The 20,579-nt window shown below is 42.4% G+C and overlaps 1 protein-coding gene across 1 annotated transcript in view; it reads left to right on the forward strand.

Annotated features, from left to right (window-relative positions):
- Positions 1–20,579, forward strand: part of Drat (Death resistor Adh domain containing target) — a 325,067-nt gene that overhangs the window by 187,203 nt on the left and 117,285 nt on the right. The window contains exon 3 of the mRNA XM_067141227.2: positions 14,952–15,090. Within this exon, the coding sequence (XP_066997328.1) occupies positions 14,974–15,090 (117 nt within the window). The 5' untranslated portion in view covers positions 14,952–14,973. The remainder of the gene's footprint in view (positions 1–14,951; positions 15,091–20,579) is intronic.

A 20,579-nucleotide genomic window follows, 5' to 3' on the forward strand; every position in this document is an offset into this window, starting at 1 on the left:
AGTTAATTAATCACGTACTTAATGACATCACTGAGGAAAAAGTTGCTGAAGCTTAGGTTTCAAAGTACCCCCTGATACAGATCCAATAACTTCATCGTGTTTCGCTGATGATATAGCAATTGTCGGAAATGATAAAGAAGCCGCCTCGTTCTTCGTCACAAGCACCATCAATATGCTGCAAGAGATAGACCTAGAAATCAGTACTAAGAAATCTCGATCTGTTATAATCCAAAATGGAAAATTAATCTGCAAAACAATTCCAACCATCAGTGGCAAGATCACACGTATCGGCAGTGATCATGAAGTTAAATATCTGGGTGTGTCCTCCAATAAGACGTTGATATTCATTAAAAAATCAAACTTTAGAACATCTAAGAAGTAATTTATAAAAACTTTCTTTCCCCCATTTGCTGCAACCACAACAAAACTTAACTGTTATAAATCAGTTCATATGCCCCACTTTAATATATCCTTTACAATCGGCACCTACAGAGAAAATTCCCAAGAAATGTTTAATAAAAGCAGAAAGGTTAATCAAGAGTTCGGTGAAAGAAACCCTTCAGCTACCAAGTGATACACCTAACTGTATGTCGTACCCAAGCAATAAATATAAAGGCTTGTCTATACATCGTACAACGTGGGAAGCATATCTCCTCCAATTAAACATCAACCGCAAACTTGAAGTAGTGAATTATCCTCATGTTAGTGCCGTCAGAGATTATAACGCCATCAGTAATCATTGTTTCTCAGAGCTGAAGATAAGTACTGACGACAGATGCAAGAGTGTTAAGAAGATTCGAGAAACTCTACGCCGGAAGGATTTTCATGCTTTTAGTAGCTACGCGCACAAAGGGAGAGGAGTTCCATTATTCGCGGAAGTACTATCTGCCAACTCATGGGTGGCGAAATGCAATGGGCTGTCATCCCCAGAATGGAGAGACATGGTGAAAATGTCGGCGATGATCACCTGGACCTTCTAGGTGCACAGGCCACTGCAGGCACTGCAGTGAGTATGACACCCTACCGCATGTGCTCGGGAGTTGCCCTCAGGGAAAGATACTTCGCATCAAGCGTCATAACACCGTGGGACCTTTATTAGTAAGCAGTCTCAAATAAAAAGGTCTTGAGGTTCATGAAGAAGTCCACCGTGTAGCGGAATGTGGAAGTAATCGTCGTACTGATATAATTGTCATCAATCGGAGACAAAACAAAGCAGAAATCATTTACCCTATGATAAGGTTTGAAGACTCTCTTTCCCAGCCAGATGACGTAGATAAAGGAAAACAGGATATACAGCGTGATTCAGCAGCCCCTTCCAATATCGTTTGCTGCAGCCCAACTATCGTACACATGGTTGTAGGGGTGTTATTCCTTTGCAGGCCTAATATGTGGTACAAAATGTTCAGTGAGCGCATTTTTCACACGATTCTGAACCCTAGCGAAATTTATATCATCCGTTCACAAAACATGACGCCTTGAAATCATGTAGCAACGTCCTTTTACAATGTAACTATGTTAATGTGTCGTGCCCCGTGAGCGGGTGTAACGAAGAAGGAAATCAACTCATAAAACTTGGTAACAGTGCAGTAATTAATGGCTTAAACACCGAACCGGATGGCGTATGTACTCTGCTCTCGTCGTACTACCAGCATGTTGTCAGCAGTGTAGCGTTGCAAGTGTGGTCATGCGTCCGCCTAGCGATCGACAAAATGTTAACATATTTTGGCATCGGTATGATGTTTGAATAGGTAAACACAGGCCCACGTTTTGCACATGCAAACGGTATAATGACGCTATTATTCATCTTGTGCCCTGCGCATACTCCGCTGGTTAGGGCCTGAGTGTACGGTAATCTCTGCTGTCATTCGGCATGTTTTCCACAGAGGAATACGTTGACATGCTCCTCATTTATGGGGAAGCAAGACAAAACGCTTGTGAGGCACTACGTCTGTACCATGAACGGTATTCCGACAGGCGACACCCGGCTGCTACGACATCCCACCGTGTTGAAAGACGCCTAAGGGAAACAGGCGTGATTTCCAACCAGCCACCAGTGCGCGATAGGTCCATTACCTCAGATGAAACAGAAGAGGCCATTCTGGAGGCAGCTCGTAATAATCCACACAGTACAAGGGCGACTGCACGACAGGTGAACACCAGCCAGCCGTCCGTCTGGCGAATATTGCATGAACATAAATTTCACCCATACCATCTTGAGCTACACCAAGAGCACCATGGGCGGGATTTCGAAGCTCGAATGGAGTTCTGACGGTGGCTGTTAGGCAGTCTGGACAATAATGCAGCATTCGTATCGCATATCTTGTTCTCGGATGAATCGCGCTTCCAAGTCAGTCGCCACAACATGCACAATTATTGTAGTTCGGACAATCCTCATTGGGTGCGACAGGCGACCCATCAAGTACGATGGGGAGTGAATATTTGGTGTGGAATCTTGAGGGAGCGCCTGATTGGACCTTATTTCTTATTCAAGATAAAATTGTTTCTGCGCCAGGAACTCCCACTGCTGCTAGAGGATGTGCCCTTGCACGATGGTTTGACGATGTGGTTGCAACAGGATGGAGCTCCACCACATTCGACTTTGCCCGTTCGTAACCATGTGAATGAGAAACTGCCAGGGAAATGGACAGGACGAGGAGGCCATCTTTCTTGGCCCGACAGATCTCCGGATTTAACGCCGTTAGACTTCTCCTTGTGGGGACATTTTAAGAACTTCTTTTACACACAAGCGCCGGAAAGCCCCGACCACTTCCGACAACTCATCACGGACGCCTGCCGAGCAATTATACCTCGAATGCTTCAGCGCACAAGACGATCTATTTAACACCGGGCCCGAATGTGCATAAACCAAAACGGTCATCACATCGAGCATTTGCTGCGATAAAACATTGTCAGGGCAGTTGTGCTCCTATTATTTCCGGTCTGTATGTGTCCGGCCTACTAACTAATCGGCCCTTCTTAGGGCCAAAAACACATTCATTCACACACAATTTGCATGAAAGCGGGTAATGAACTTACATTGCGTGCGGTACGTTTAAGCAAATATTTCGCCCCGGCCTCGAACCTCCCACCTAACATGCAAGCCCGCTCCGCCACGCGTTTACCAACTACACTACGGTTCCTTACGGCACACTGGGCAGCAAGTATTAGGTTTACTGCGGTCATAATATCAATTTAGTGTTTCGCCATCGTGTCAGGTTCATATGATCTAGAAGGCACACGCATGTCTTCCAGTGTTTAATACGAGTATAAAATTACGGCGTCCTATCATGGTGAGGTTGTGTTGTCTGAGCATACCGGCAGGGCAGATGTTTTCAGGACGGAATGAATATTGTGCGTTGCATAAAACTACATTGGAAGGGGTGTCTGAATCACACTGTATATGCGCCAACAGTACCCTACTTCCAAAGAGCCTACAGCGCCAGGAACATGCGTGGAAGGACTGCTTCTGAGTGCTAGAGAGACTATCCCCAGAAATGTTGCCGAATGGCGGCAATCGTACAGGTTGGGCAGACATATTCAAGATATAATAAATTGTTACCACGATTATAAAATTCTCGGTGGCAATAGTGCGGAGCCATTTATATGGGAAACATAATATTTAATTTCCTCCCGGCAGCATAAAAGAAGTCCTTGAGAACAGTGATATTTCTTTCACGAAACGAACAATTCAATTATTTTTCGAAGAACTTGTGAGCTACTCTGTGTCCTTTGGCAAACTCGTTTTGGTGTCAGAATGAATTAAAAACAATCAGAAAGGCATTCATTACATTTATTTACGAAATATACACTACTTCTCAGTTCTCCCGTCTCAATTACCTTGATGTTCTCTTATTCGACATTTTAAATGGCCCACATTTCTCATTACTTAATGAGTTTCAGGTCATCTTGTAGATTTGTATCACGGCGGATACGTAATAGTTGGCACCATGTCCCACCTCCGTGACTCGAATAACTCCTTTCTCCGTCTCTCCACGCTTTAACGCGTACGAGAGCCGACTTCATCCGATGAAATTGTTGATAAGCTTGACTTGATCTCATTTAACAACATACACCGGGCAAGTTGGCAGTGTGGTTAGGGACGCGCAGCTGTGAGGTTGCATCCGGGAGATAGCGGGTTCGAATCCCACTGTCGGCAGCTCTGAAGATGGTTTTCCGTGGTTTCTCATTATCACACCAGGCAAATGCTGGAGCTGTACCTTAATTAAGGCCACGGCCGCTTCCTTCCATCTCCTAGCCCTTTCATATCTCATCGTCGCCATAAGAGCTATCTGTGTCGGTGCGACGTGAAGCCACTAGCAAAAATAAAATTAACAACATGCAGACTATTAGCCTAAAACGAACTATTAGTCTTGAGGATTATTGGTATATGCCGAATACTGTTAACACTGCCATTACACTATGGATCTGGCTAATTGAAAACTGGTGGCAGCAACCTAACTTCCGCGCTGTGGAATTAGATTATACATCTGCTTGAAAAAACAATATCAATTTACAAGTTAATAACTTTTAGACATAATCACCGTTTCACATTTACCTGCAATGTTTCACAAAGAAAACTATACTATGTGAACAACGCTGCAATATCGTAAGCCTCTACCTGAAGGCTTCGCCACGCCCTAGGTTTGCTGCGCAACCCAAGCGTTCAGTGTATCTGTTCTTGCATAAAACAAATTTTTTATCTGAGCCAGGAAATCACTCAAGCGCTCAACACTCGTCCCAAAACTCGTCCCAAAATATTTGTTATGCACAAAAACTTGCCAAATTCCTAGCCCCTTACAAATAACATGCCGTCTGATCTCAGTTAACTTTAATATTGGAATCGATTTTAACATGTACAATATTTAATCTAATGCCAATAAGCCACATACAAAACAAACATACATCAATTGATGGCGGCTAACTTTCATAAATTTAGGAGTTGTAATATGAACATGTTACATAGTCAATCCTGACTACTTCAGATTAAGAAATGCAGTTTGATAAAGGAATATAACAAAAAAAATTCTGAAATTTGTAGATGGTGAAATATTGTCTTTGGTCTACTATTCTGAGATTTTCGGTACACGGCTATGTACGTGATCACGCTACCTTTCTTCTTTCAGTGCGGGCAGCTAACAACCGCAAGCTCACAACGTACAACTTATACTGGTGAGTCTATTCATAGCAAATTTAAAAAGACATTTTACTCTGACCGTCCTGATATTTATACTTTTACAAATAGGTTAGTTAAATTTCAAGTAGACACATACGTGAAATATTAGGGGATATCTAAGCGAAAGTTAAAAATAAGGGCTCCATAACGAGGAAAGTAACCATTGAGAAAAATTATTTTAATTAAGGGCATGTATCCAAAATGGAAATCTTTAAGAGAAAAAAAGAACACACATTCAGTATAAATTATTTGTTCTTAGAAAGTTTTAAAACTACTGTATCATAGTTTTCAGGTAATATTTTAAAGGCTTGATTATTATTATTTTAAAAAGAAGTAGGCTATCTGCTATAAACCCTGTGTGCAATTAACGTACGACCTTTTACTCCTTCATATCCAAAGTCCGTATGTCAAATAAAACGTGTGCACATACATTCGTGTCATATACCTGAAGAGTGTGTGTAGTTTACCACTCTAGATTCAGTTTGGTCACAATCTAAGGAGCGAGGCCAACACGTTGTTGAGTAAGGAGCTGGTTTCCATGGAAGTCTTTCGAACTCAGATACCGGGCGATTTGGCCGTGCGGTTAGGGGCGCGCGGCTGTGAGCTTGCATCCGGGAGTTAGTGGGTTCAAACCCCCACTGTCGGCAGCCCTGAAGATGGTTACCGTAGTTTCTCATTTTCACACCAGGCAAATGCTGAGGTTGTACTTTAATTAAGGCCACGGCCGCTTGCTTCCCATTCCTTCCCTTCGCCATAAGACCTATCTGTATCGGTGCGACGTAAAGCAAATAGCGAACTCAGATAGTTAGAGGTTAAACAAATAAGCAAAGCAAAGCAAAGCCATCCCCGTATAGACCATGAAAGCCCGTGGAGGGGTGGAAGGTAAATGTTTCTACTATCCGTAACCTTGATACTTGTTGGGGAAGAACGATGATTAGATCTACGCCTGCCGCATTTGCCCCCTAGGAATTAACCTGCTATTCATTTTTGGTGTAGGCTGAGTCAGCCTCAGGGCTTAAAATAAATAGCATTATTATTATTATTATTATTATTATTATTATTATTACATACATTTTTCGCAGCAAGATGTGGAGGTAGATAACAATTTTCAAACGAGCTAGTTCTGATATGGTGGACACACCTCCCGGCCACCAAGATCTCCAGGTCTCATTCCTTTACATATTTTCGTAAGGGAACGTTTCGGGGAACTAGAGTTAGGACGTTGCTGCACAATTTCAGGATACAGGATATATTGTCAGTGAAGTACAGGTGCAGGAAATGCGTGGTATTTTTAGCCATGGATGGAGGATTTTTCAACATTACTTAAGATTATTATGCTTTGTCTCGTTTGTTCGTTGGCTTTCTTGTTTTTTGTTTCATTGTTTTGTGTAAATATAATAACTTTGTGGGACGTCACGACGACGATTTTTAATAATGACTTGCCCATGCTGTAAGTACTTTCCTAAAGTTGAAAACAACCATTTTCCCTACCGTTAACATACATATGTTTAGTCTTCCTAACGGAAATTCTTGTGACCCATTTTACGTTCGCTATTTCGCCACTATTTCAGTTCATTTATTGAGTACCTTTCGAGGCAGTCTCTCCTTTTCCATGGTCGAAATGCGTTCATACCTATTCTTACACTCCGTGTAATTTTTAGAGAACAAATAAGGCTTCAATTAGGAACTGAAACTGGAATGTTGGTCAAAAACTACCATTCCTAATGAGACAGACAAAAGAATGGCCATTTATTATATGAAGGTACATCTGGCAGTTCTCGACAGTCTTTCCTTTAATTCTGGAATACTAACACTCGACAAGATATTTAAGCCTACATCCACTTCGAAGGTTTTCAACTGAATACAACCGTTCCCTACCCCAGAGCCCCATGATCCAATCGGTTGTGATAGATGAAAGTAGCACTGTGTGTGGCTTAGTGTATTTCCTGTTTATTATAGCACTCCTTATCCTAGATTGCACGCTTCCCACTTCCTCGCGCACGGAGTAAGTATGCGTCTCCAAATCAATAGCGAAGTGATCATACGGTATTGCTGAGAGAGCACACCAACAGAAGGAAACATTCTGGTCAAGAAATGTGAAAAGTAACGAAAGAGATAGTTACTAGGTAAACATAAATGTTCGTAACAGGATACACATTATTTCACAGAAGGAAGTAGGCCTTATCCTATATCAGGCAAGTTTCAGTTGGTAAAATATACTCGTTACACGTGACAAAATGTATTATTAAAACAACACCGTAATTTGCCCCCGTAACTAAACATACTAAAAAATTCGCTCAAACCAGGTGGATTTTGCTCATTCTTATTGAACTATATTGTTGTTATTTTATTCAGGAGGTTGATGTATCTTGACCGGCAGTTCCCTGTGCTTATTGGGCGTGTAATCTCTTTGCGTTAAAAGAGATCATCTAACAGGGGAACTATTTGGGTTGGACCAGACAAATTTCAAGGAATCTTAGGTGAATGATATACTGGTTCTTTTTTTTTTTTTGCTATTTGCTTTACGTCGGGCCGACACAGGTAGGTCTTATGGCGACGATGGGATAGGAAAGGCTTAGGAATGGGAAGGAAGCGGCCGTGGCCTTAATTAAGGTACAGCCCCAGCATTTGCCTGGTGTGAAAATGGGAAACCACGGAAAACCATCTTCAGGGCTGCCGACAGTGGGGTTCGAACCCACTATCTCCCGATTACTGGATACTGGCCGCACGTAAGCGACTGCAGCTATCCAGCTCGGTATGATATACTGTATTAGCATATAATTCAATTTAATGATATTAATCATTTTGCCGTGAATTCATCGGTAATATTACAATGAATTGGGTGCTGAAAAAATGCGTGGCTCGTAGCAATTAACTGAAGATAACCTGTAATGACATAGCGCAAGCACTGTAGAGATATACAAATAGTTCTGTTTTTAAGTTCTTTTTCTTCTTCTTAATCTGTTTATCCTCCAGGGTCGGCTTTTCCCTCGGACTCTGTGAGGGATCCCACCTCTACCGCCTCAAGGGCAGTGTCCTGGAGCTTCAGACTCTGGGTCGGGGGACACAACTGGGAGTATGACCAGTACCTCGCCCAGGCGGCCTCATCTGCTATGCTGAACAGGGGCCTTGCGGGGTGATGGGAAGATTGGAATGGATAGACAAGGAAGAGCGAAGGAAGCGGCCGTGGCCTTGAATTAGGTACCACCCCGACATTTGCCTGGAGGAGAAGTGGAAAACCACTTCCAGGATGGCTGAGGTAGGAATCGAACCCGCCTCTACTCAGTTGACCTCCCGAGGCTGAGTGGACCCCGTTCCAGCCCTCGTACCACTTATCAAATTTCGTGGCGGGGCCGGGAATCGAACCCGGGCCTCCGGGGGTGGCAGCTAATCACACTAACCACTACACCACAGAGGCGGACTGTTTTTAAGTTATTGTTCAAATAATTATAAAACAGAAGTGATCAGTACATGTTTCTGTATTTCGGTTTCACGCACTATATTATTATTATTATTATTATTATTATTATTATTATTATTATTATTATTATTATTATTATTATTATTATTCGTAACGGAAGGGAATGCAAGGCAGAATTCGGATTGAGACTAAGAAACGAAAGAAGAAGTCGGCTGGTTGAATTCCGCAAAAATACCTTGCTAATACTCGGTTCAGACATCACAAACGACGACTGTATACGTGGACGAGACCTAGAGACACTGAAAAGTATCAAATATACTTCATTATGATGAGGGAGAGGTTCAAAAGGGGCTGCGTGGCCGAGGCGGTAAAGGCGTGCTCGGTTCGCCCGGAAGGACGTGGGTTCGAATCCCCGTCAGGAAGTCGTAAAGTTTAAGAAACGAGATTTCCACCCCCGGAGGTTCATATGGCCCTGAAGTTCACTCATGCTACACCAAAAATGAGTAGCAGATTCACTCCTGGGATCAAAGGCGGTCAGGCGTAGAGCTAACCACTTTACCCCATCAAGTGCCGAGGTTACGAATAGTGGAAGCCTTTACCTTCCACCCCTCCAAGGGCCTTTAGTCCTGTACGGAGATGACTTTGCTTTGCTTTTAGAAGTTCAAAAACCAGGTAGGTGTTTGATTGCAAGACCTTCGCAGGAGCAGATATGGACTCTGACCACAACTTGTTTGTCATGCCATCTGAAGTTGAAAATAACACGCATTTACCTACACATGGCAGATGTCGCCCACCCTCATCGGAGGGTCATCCTTAGAAGGGCTGCACTAGGCTAGAAATAGCCACACGAAATTAATATGTAAGGCCTATATGAAATTGAAGAAATTTAAGAAGATGCGATGTAGACAAGTTGAAAGAAAAGAGCGTGAGGATTGTTTCAAGGAACATGTTGCACAAGGACTAGATGAAAAGGCTAAATGAAACATAATAGATGAAGAATTGACAGTCGTGAAGAATGAGATCAGTATGTCTGCTAGAGAAAGGCTAGGAAGAAAGTAAATACCAAGTAAAAATCAATAATTAACTTGGAAGATAATGAACCTGACTGACGAACGGCGAAGTACTAACTTGCAAAAACTGAGGAGGACAGAAAAGAAAATAGACGATTAAAGAATGTACTAGGCAGAGAGTGTAGGATAGCTAAGGAAGAATGACTGCAAGAGAAGTGCAAAGATGTTGAAGACTGTATGATCGTAGGAAAGTTAGGTGCTGCATACAGGAAACTCATGGAAACCTTTAGAGAAAGGAAATCTAGGTGTGTGAATAATAAGAGCTCAGATGGTAAACCACTTCTACGGAAAGAAGACAAGGCAGAAATATGTCTGGAACATATCCAACAGTTGTATCAAAGGATATAATTAAATGATAAGGTTCCGGAACAAGAAAAGTCTGTTGATGCTGATGAAATGGAAGACCCAATTTCTAGGTCAGAATTTGACAGACCTTCGAGATACCTAAATGAGAACAAGGCACCTGGAATTAAGGACATACCCTCAGAATTACTGACTGCCTAAGATGTATGAGACAGGAGAAGTGACATCCGATTTTAGACAAAACGTTGTTTTACCTATTCCAAAGAAAATAACTGCTGACAAGTGTGAAAACTAGCGCACCATTAGTTTAGTATCTCACACCTGAAAATTTCAATGCGTATTATTTGCAGAAGAATAGAATGGAAAGATGTGTTGAAGCTGTGTTGGTAGAAGACCAGTTTGGCTTCATAATATATGTAGGAACATGTGAAGCAATCCTGACTTTACATCCGATCTTAGAGGATCGAATTACGGAGGACAAGTCCACGTACATGGCGTTCGTAGATCTAGAAAAGCTATTCGATAATGCTGATTGGAGCAAACTATTTGAGAGTTGGTCGTGATCAGATACCGAGAAAGAAGAAATATCTACAATCTGTACAAAAATCAGCCTGTAGTGGTAAGAATCCAACAGGAGGGGGCATGTAAGTCTCTGGTAAGACCCCAGCTAGAGTATGGTTCCAGTGTATGGGGCCCTCGCCAGGATTACTTGATTCAAGAACTGAAAAACAAAACCAAGGAAAAGTAGCTCGATTTGTTCTGGGTGATTTATGACAAAGGCGTAGTGTTACAAAAATATTGCAAAGTTTGGGCTGGGAAGACTTGGGAGGAAGAAGACGAGCTGCTCGACTAAGTTGTATGTTCCGAGATGTCAGTGGAGAGATGGCGTGGAATGACATTGGTAGACGAATAAGTTTGAGTGGCGTTTATAAAAATAGGAAAGATCACAATATGAAGATAAAGTTGGAATTCAAGAGAACAAATTGGGGCAAATATTCGTTTATAGGAAGGGGAGTTAGGGATTGGAATAACTTACCGAGGGAGATGTTCAATAAATTTCCAGTTTCTTTAAAATCATTTAAGAAAGGGTTAGGACAAAACAGATAGGGAATCTGCCACCTGGGCGACTGCCCTAAATGCAGATCAGTATTGATTGATTGATTGATTGATTGATTGATTGATTGATTGATTGATTGATTGATTGATTGATTGATTGATTGATTGATTGATCGAGGGCACTGAAAAGGAAGCAGCGTACAAAAAAGGAGCGATGCAAGACTCCTGTTTGTCTCCTGTCCTCTTCAATGTTTACATAGGACAAACTGTAGAGGAAATCGAAGAGGAATTTGGAAAGGGAGTAACAATCCAAGGAGAGCAAGTCCAAACTATGAGATTTTCCTGTGATATTGTTATTTTGTCTGAGTCTGCAGAAGATCTCAAGAAGCTGCTGAATGGTCTGGACAGACTCTTACAAGATGAAGATAAATAATTCCAAAACAAAGTAATGGATTGCAGTCGAACAGCAAGGTGATGTGAGATAGATCAGGAAACACATGAGTACATGAGTATTGTTACTTGGGTAGTAAAATGGCAGAAGTAAGGACATAAAATGCAGACTAGCACAAGCAGGGAAAATATTTCTTTAAAAAAATGCTCACTTGGAACATTGATATAGGAATTAGACAGATTTTTTGAAGAAATTTTCTGGAGTGTGGCATTTTATGGAAGTCAAACATGGACGATAACTAGCTCAGAAAGAGTATATAAGCTTTTGAAATATGGTGTTACAGAAGAATCCTGAAGTTCAGATAGGTAGATCGAATCACGAATGAAGATATACTGAATCGAATTGGTGAGAGGAGATCGATTTGGCTAAATTTGACCAGTAGAAGATAAAGAATGATCAGACACATATTAAGACACCCAGGACTTGTTCGGCTGGTTTTTGAGGGAAGTGTAGGCGGTAAGAACGGTAGGGGTAGACCTAGATATGAATATAACAAGCAGATGTAGAATGTAGTAATTACGTAGCAATGAAAAGGTTAGCACATGGTAAGGTGGGGCATGCAGAGCTGCATGAAACCAGTCTATGGATTGATGTCCCAAACAACATTATTATTATTATTATTATTATTATTATTATTATTATTATTATTATTATTATTATTATTATTATTATTATTATTATTATTATTATTATTATTGAATTACAGGTCCGCCTCTGTGGTGTAGTGGTTAGCGTTTTTAGCTGCCACCCGCGGAGGCCCGGGTTCGATTCCCGGCTCAGCCACAAAATTTGTAAAGTGGTACGAGGGCTGGAACGGGGTCCACTCAGCCTCGGGAGGACAACTGAGTAGAGGGGGTTTAATTCCCAGCTCAGCCATCCTGGAAGTGGTTTTCCGTGGTTTCCCACTTCTCCTTCAGGCAAATGCCGGGATGGCACCTAACTTAAGGCGACGGCCGCTTCCTTCCCTCTTCCTTGTCTATCCCTTCCAATCTTCCCATTCTCCGGCACACTGCCTGCTCGATCTGCATCCGATGGCTGCTTATACTGCCTGCTCATTACAACATTTTAACATGGCACTAAATGAAACACTCCGTTTACAAATACCCACAGCAGGTGGCAGCACTAACCGGCTCCAGACCTGTCGGAATGAAATAGCGGGAAATCGGATAGGTTGTACTTGTTTTCAGTGAAAATGGTGTACTGCTGCGTGCCTTTCTGCAAATCAAAGAATGGGAAACCAGAATGCCGTGATATTTCATTCCATGATATACCTTCAAGTACACAATTGCGTCGAAAGTGGTTAAGTATTATATCCAGGGAAGGAAACAGCAAGGGAAGTAAATGGATTCCTGATTATTCCGTGGTTTGCAGTCTACATTTTGTAAATGACGATTTCAAAGTGACCAGCAAAACGCGAAAATTAAAAACAGGATCTGTACCCAGCCCTTTCCCTGATTATCCAGCTTATAAACAACCGCTAATTTCAGAGATGATTAAGAGAAGGGATTCAAGCACAGAGACGTCTAACAAGAGCTCTTCAAACACCATTGCAGAAAATGGTAAGCGTAAGGTTTGAAGTATTACATACTAAGTAATATAATATCTGGGGACACTGTACTGTTAATGTGAAGGTACAAAACAGAATAATATGCTGTCATAGATTCCATTGTCCGCCTCTGTGGTGTAGTGGTTAGTGTGATTAGCTGCTAACGCCGGAGGTCCGGGTTCGATTCCCGACTCTGCTACGAAATTTGAAAAGTGGTACGAGGGCTGGAACGGGGTCCACTCAGCCTCGGGAGGTCAGTAGAGGTGGGTTCGATTCCCACCTCAGCCATCCTGGAAGTGGTTTTCCGTGGTTTCCCGTTTCTCCTCCAGGCAAATGCCGGGAGCTTCCTTCACACTTCCTTGTCTATCCCTTCCAAGGCCCCTGTTCAGCATAGCAGGTGAGGCCGCCTGGGCGAGGTACTGGTCATCCTCCCCAGTTTCATCCGCCCGACCCAGAGTCTGAAGCTCCAGGACACTGCCCTTGAGGCGGTAGAGGTGGGATCCTTCGCTGAGTCCGAGGGAAAAGCAAACCCTGGAGGGTAAGCAGATTAAGATTCCATTACGAGTTTTTTGCTAGCAGTATAATATCGTGTCAATATACTGCTCTTTTTATTACTATTATTATTTACGCAAGTAGGGCCTATTTAGTTAATTGGTTAATTCCAGTGGTTCGGGGGCTGGGGTGTGTATGGCATCTTCAGCATTAGAAATCATCCTAGGTAGGGCTTTCATCTTCACAGATATGCAAGTCGCCTAATAGGCCGTCTATTATTATTATTCCCTGAGTATGTACTTGATTTACTGGAAGATTTTCGTGAGCCCCCTGAGTCAGTGTGTGTCACTTCGGAAACTGCTTACCAGGGATTAGTGTGTGGTTATTTAGTGCGTGTAATCGAAGAAAACACAGAATGCAGCACGTGCTTGAATAACGTTTCTACCTCATTTAATTCATCCCCATTGATAGCTGCGCTAGCCCTAGCAACGATTTATTGGCCTAATTATGAGGGTCAGAAATTTGTTGAGACGGCTCTACCGTACTGCAAGAAATCTTCAAGTCTGCTCCAGATTATAAAAAACTATGTTCTACCTTCTTTGTGCCAATGTAATTTTTTAAAGTGTTTGAGTAACAATAAGCACCAGGAACTTTGTCAGAAACTGTGATGGCCAAAGTCGTGAAACCTCTACTTAGTAATGTAGGGAAGTACCATACAGACAAAGTTTCCAGGTTTTCTTGTTCGTCGTAACCTCTTTCTCGAAAAGTGCTGAAGCTATAACTCTCTAGAGCACCACTTTATACGTAAAATTCTTTAATATTTCTCTTACTTTCAGATTTTAAATTTTGCTGGTATGTTTATCTAGTTGTATTCTCGCGGTAAATGGGTACGTTTGGTGCTGCCATCTAGCGGCAGATTGTTTGTAAGGCGTGTTACACGTTTGAGTATGGAATGAGCAGGCAGTTTAAGCAGCCATCGGATGCAGATCGAGCAGGCAGTGCTCCGGCAAGGCCCCTGTTCAGCACAGCAGGTGAGGCCGCCTGGGCGAGGTACTGGTCATCCTCCCCTATCCCCCGACCCAGAATCTGAAGCTCCAGGACACCGCCCTTGAGGCAATAGAGTTGGGATTCCTCGCTGAGACCGAGGCAAAAACCGACCCTGGAAGGTAAACAGATAAAGAAGAAGTTTCAGATTATCCGGAACTAGGGGCTGGGAGTGTTCCATAAGTCTTGTGGGAGTGCAGCGCTTACTTTTTCTCTCACGCCTTCACTTCCGAGATCACATTTTCACTAAAATAAAAGTAATTAGGCCTGATTTTTATTAGTAACCTCTTCTCTACAATAATAATTTCATCAATCACGCAATAAGATTTAATGACATTTTATTTTGTAACAAAATATGCTAAGTTTTCTGACCGTACATTGCATATTCGTTCCAGAGTCGTGATTGTGGCTGCCACAATGAATAAGCTGTGTCGCCAGGTCAGCATCGAGAGCCCAGGCCCAACCATCAAAGACTGTGTGTTCAGCTTCGAAGTGCCTGTACCTGATGTGCCTCCAGATGGTGCCCGTATCAGGGTAAGTACAAGGATCTCGAACCTAAAGAAAAGTACATGAAGAATAGGCAACATGTGGGCCTCTGTGTTAGCTATGGTACTAGCATTTGTCAGGACTTGGAGAAAGAGAAAGAAAGAGAAAGATGTTCAAGAAAGATTTTAACCCTCTTCTCCTCTCTGTTGTTCTCGTGGGCCCAGTTTAGTCCGTTTCAGCCGAGAATCGAATACGAGCCAGCCGAAAAGGAATCTAATATGCTCATCCTAAACGACGGTGGTGACTAAATAATTGTACTTTAATCGCTCTTGGACAACATAACTTGAAATAACAAACGAATTGCCTCGCTTATTTCGTATGTCCAGGGCTCAACATTTCACACGTGTGACGTCGTGGGTGCAAACTGCGTCACACGGCCCTGACGCCAATCCTATAAGGAGGGATCTATTTACCCCTGTGGTGGTTGGTGGTGCGTTGTGTTGTGCGCATGCGAAGAGAAATAGTAGGGTCGAACACCCAGTCTGTGAGTCAGAGGAATTAACCAGACACGGTTCAAAGTCCCGACCCGGCCGGGAATCGAACACGGGCCCTCTGAACTGAAAGCCTCGACGCTGATCATTCAGCTAAGTATTTGGATCTCTCTGCGCCTGATCGCAGAGGGCTGAATTAAGAAAGGCAACCCCCCGGGCGGAGAATTTCGTAGGCATTCCATTACTCTAATTGGACCAATCGGGATCAAATGCCGAAAAAGCAGTCTGCACTGATAAAAATCGAGGACTGTGAAAAACGTTCTCCAGGAAAGAATGAGGCATGGCTGTACATTGCCCCGTCCCCCCTCCCCAACCTTCTTTTCAATTTTTGTACACAACGGGCTGTAAAGAAAATCAATGAAGTCCAAAAATATATCAGAGTTCAAAGGAAAACTGATCAAAGTTCTGAGATTTGCCGATTATATTCTCCTTTATCCGAGTCTGCAAATGATCTGGAGAAATTGCTGTATCCAATAGACACAGTATAGGAGAAGGATTTCAAGATGAGATTAAATAAGTCTAAAACAAAAGTAATGGAATGAAATTGAACAGAGTCAGGTGATGCAGAACATATTATACTAGGAAAGGAAGACTTGAAGGAAGTAGACGAATATTGATTTTCAGGTTAAAGGATAACTACCGATGGGAGAAGGAAGGAGGACATAAAACGCAGCCAAGCGCAAGCAACGAGGGCCGTTCTTAAGAAAAGAGATTTGTTCACTTTAAACACAGATATGAATTAAGTTGATGCAATAGTTGGTAGTGTTCTTTTCACTGGATAGCAAAAGATTTTAATTTTTTACATATTTGGGATGAAAAGTAGACACGAACTTACCAGTATCATATTATTCTCCTCCATTATCAATGAAGGTATACCAACGCTGAGACATTTTTCAATTCCGTATTCAGTATTCAGTATTTAGTAGCTGTCACGTACAGTGAAGAAATCGTTAAGTTGGTAACTCTGTGTGGTGCCATATGCTGTTGTGCTTGTTACGTTCTGCACTTTATAGTGGATAAAATTGAAGCGTTGCGTTACGCAGATACAGGCATTCCTTCTTCTTTCTTTCTTCTTTTCTAGCCTATTTCAATCCACTGCTGGATATAGGCCTCTTCCATATGTTTCCATCGTCTTCGGTCTTGAGCCACTTGGAACCAGCGTGTTCCAGCCAACAGCTTTACGTCGTCGAGCCATCTCTTCTGGGGTCTTCCAATGCCTCTCTTGTGTCCCCATGGTCTCCAGTGAACAATCCTAGAGGTCCACCTGTTGTAGTCTTATCGAGCTACGTGTCCTACCCATTGCCATTTTAGTCTTGCTACTCTCTCTAGGATGTCTGTTACATTAGTTCTTCTCCTGATGTCCTCTGAACGGATCTTATCCCTAAGGCTGATCCCTAGCATCTGTCGCTCCATGGCTCGTTGTGCTCGCTGAAGCTTGCGAGCACTTTCCTTCGTCAGAGTCATCGTTTCCAGACCGTAAGTTGTAACTGGCAGCACGCACGTATTATAAACCTTGGTCTTCAGGTTAATTGGAACATCCTTGTTGGTGAGGATGAATCTTAGTTTTCGGAATGCAGTCCAACTCATACCTATTCTGCGAGGAATTTCTGCACGTTGGTTGTCTTTTCCAAGTTTTATCTTGTGTCCAAGATAGATGTACTCATCGACAGCTTCTATATATTGGTTTCCCATTTTAAGTGGCATTCCTTCAGCCCTTATCAACACATACAAACCTAAGCCAAGTATTCTTCTACACAGTGTCTTTATGCGCAAGGGTGGTTACCGTGAGATCTACAACATACGCTCAGACAAGTGCTGACAGAGCGCATGTCGGTTTGCGCGCTCGTTCAAATTCAGGCAGAATAAGATACTGCAAACATTTTCTTGAAATTAATACAAAATGTTCTTGAGATGAAAATTTCTTATATTCTTTCTTCATTACATTGGCGATACCATGGTACACCAGCCGCCCCTGCGGAGTAGACACGAAAATGAAAATGGAGAGGCTGAGAAGAAGAACATTACCCAGCTCGATAGCTGCAGTCGCTTAAGTGCGGCCAGTATCCAGTATTCGGGAGATAGCAGGTTCGAACCCCACTGTCGGCAGCCCTGAAAATGGTTTTCCGTGGTTTCCCATTTTCACACCAGGCAAATGCTGGGGCTGTACCTTAATTAAGGCCACGGCCGCTTCCTTCCCACTCCTAGCTCTTCCCTGTCCCATCGTCGCCATAAGACCTATCTGTGTCGGTGCGACGTAAAGCAACTATCAAAAAACACAAGAAGAACATTTGCAAAGTGGCGGAGGGTAAGCACAACATTACAAACGTCCCTTTGCTAGGGGTTAATTGTCCCACTAACTCTTGCATAGCAAGTGTTCAGTGATAGGATAGGTCGCGGCCATGGCCTTAATTAAGGTTCTAGCGACTAGTTATTGGCAACAATAAAATAGCACCACTATGTTCATTACGAGGAATCTGAGTACATGATAACATGCTTACAGTAAGAAATGCATATAAAACTAGATTTCTCTTGTGAATTTAAGCGAAATAAAAATTGCGCTTCGTGTCATAAAAATGGAGCATTGTAATTTACACCGCCCCTCCAAATTTGCCGCTCTAGACACGGACTTTCTTTATTTATTCATTACAAGTTGCTTCACGTCGCACCGACATAGATAGGTTTTATGGCGACGATGCGATAGGAAGGGGCTATGAGTAGGAAGGAAGCGACCGTAGCCTCAATTAATGAATATCCCCAGCATTTGCCTGGTGTGAAAATGGGAAACCATGGAAAACCGTGTTCAGGCCTTCCGACAGTGAGCACGAAATCATCTTCTCTTGAAGGAAAATATAGAAAAAACCACGAGCAAAATGACCTTGAGCAGAACTATTAAATATCGTTCACTGTCCTTTACAGTGACCACTATGAAGTTAAATAAGCAGACTGACCATCAGTACCCGCATTGAAGTTAGAATATGAAATTGGAATTGAACATTGTTGGTAACAATCGTGGACACTCCAGTCTTCCTTGACAATATAGCCCTCTCTATTTTGACGCATGCTGTATGATAAAAACGAAAAATAACGGGCAAAATTTTAGTCTATATAAAAAAGGAGCATGCAAGCAGAATTTAGAATTCAGTTGCCTACAAAAATGTTCCTGTGAATTTTCTTGCTAACTCAAAGAGTTTAAAAATGATCTTTAAAAAATTATACAGTATTAGTTAAATCCTACTCGTCAAAATGCATTCTCAAATTCAATGCATTTTGCTTCTGGTTTTTCATTATTTTCCTTCAAGCAATAATGAGTTCGTGCCCACTGACCGAAGGCTTCATTATGGCCACAACTGCTACCTCGCCAGCACCAAACACTTAATATGAGTTAGTGTGACAATGACCCACTAGCAGAAAGAAGTTCTACCTCCACTTACCTCCGATGAACCTCTCTTGTCACGTTTCGTCTCTCTCCTCAGCCTCTACATCAATTAACGTGTCCAGGGCCGTAGCCAGGAAACATTACTTGTACTTCCAACAGATTCAGCAATGTAGGCCTATTCTGTTTTAATTGACCCAAACGTACATTTCGTTTTCCTTGTTCATCATTTGCTTTCATTACTCCGCAGATACCTCCTTAACAATGTTGGGAAAAAATCATAATGATTGTTGGAGTTGCACCACCAACGGATATCATTAATTATTTTCTACCTAATCCCCCCAGCTGTACCACATTCAGCATGCGAGCCTCCGGGTCGTGCCGATATGGTCGAAATGCTCCTTTAACACGTAAAAGCGTTATTATCTGGCAAATTATTTACTGTGAAGAAAATGTATGTGGGCACTTTTGTAGGATAATTCATAATTCTACACGTTTGCTCCTTTCCTTTCTTATATGACCAACCGTTTATCCGTTATTTTTTATTTCCGCGGATAAAACATTCGTAAAAAAGAGAGAAGAGCGTCTTTCCTGCAAATCTGCTTGAGTGAGAAAGACAATTCTCAGGAACATTTGTGTAGGAAATTGAATTCTATTTGGTGGGAACGAAAGGCCTTTCGTACCACCATTTAGAACGCCTGAAAGGTATGCATGCTCACTTAACGGCGAGGACGGACAAGTTGTCGACCTAACCCCTAGTCATTTCAATGCATGGACACCTGTGTTTATGTTTGCATTTCCTCAATGTTAATAGGATAGAAGAAAGTGGGTTAGTAGAGCAGCACCATCAGTGCAATGGGAAACATTGGTAATCTACCAAAGTAAACTTTATTTCAATCGACTGTCAGGGAAGCAGGTAAAAGGAAACATAAATTCATTTATTTACATCTAAATCAGGTGTAATCAAAATTATTTCCTGTTCTCTAAATTTGCATTATTTCATCACAAAAGTTTTATTTTGTACAGTACTCTCCATTATTAGAGCATCCGTGGCTCAGGCGGCAGCGCGCCGGCCTCTCACCACTGGGTTCCGTGGTTCAAATCCCGATCAATCCATGTGAGGTTTGTGATGGGAAAAGCGGAGGTGGGATAGGTTTTTCTCCGGGTACTCCGGTTTTCCCCGTCATATTTCATTCCAGCAACACTATCCAATATAATTTCATCTGTTATTCATTAATTATTGCTCCAGAGGAGTGCGAAAGGCTTCGGCAGCCGGCACAATTCCTGTCCTCGCCGCTAGGTGGGACTTCATTCATTCCATTCCTGACCCTGTCGAATGACTGGAAACGGGCTGTGAATTTTCATTTTCATTATCAATGACGTTTTGCCAATTCTCGGGTAGCTCAAAAATACGAGTTTCCCAAAACGTTGCAGGTTTCTGTTGTATGAACTGTTCTATGGTCCTTCCGCAGTCCTCCAGCGAAGCAAGGCGTTTACAATTCAGAAAATTGTGCAGAGAAAGAGTGGATAATGATCTAGTGGAGCTATATCAGGGCAGTAGGGTGGGTGAGGCATCACCTCCCAGCCATAAGACCGCAACTTCTGACGAGTCG

Source organism: Anabrus simplex, chromosome 2, assembly GCF_040414725.1.
Source record: "Anabrus simplex isolate iqAnaSimp1 chromosome 2, ASM4041472v1, whole genome shotgun sequence".
Taxonomy (NCBI): Eukaryota; Metazoa; Arthropoda; class Insecta; order Orthoptera; family Tettigoniidae; genus Anabrus; species Anabrus simplex.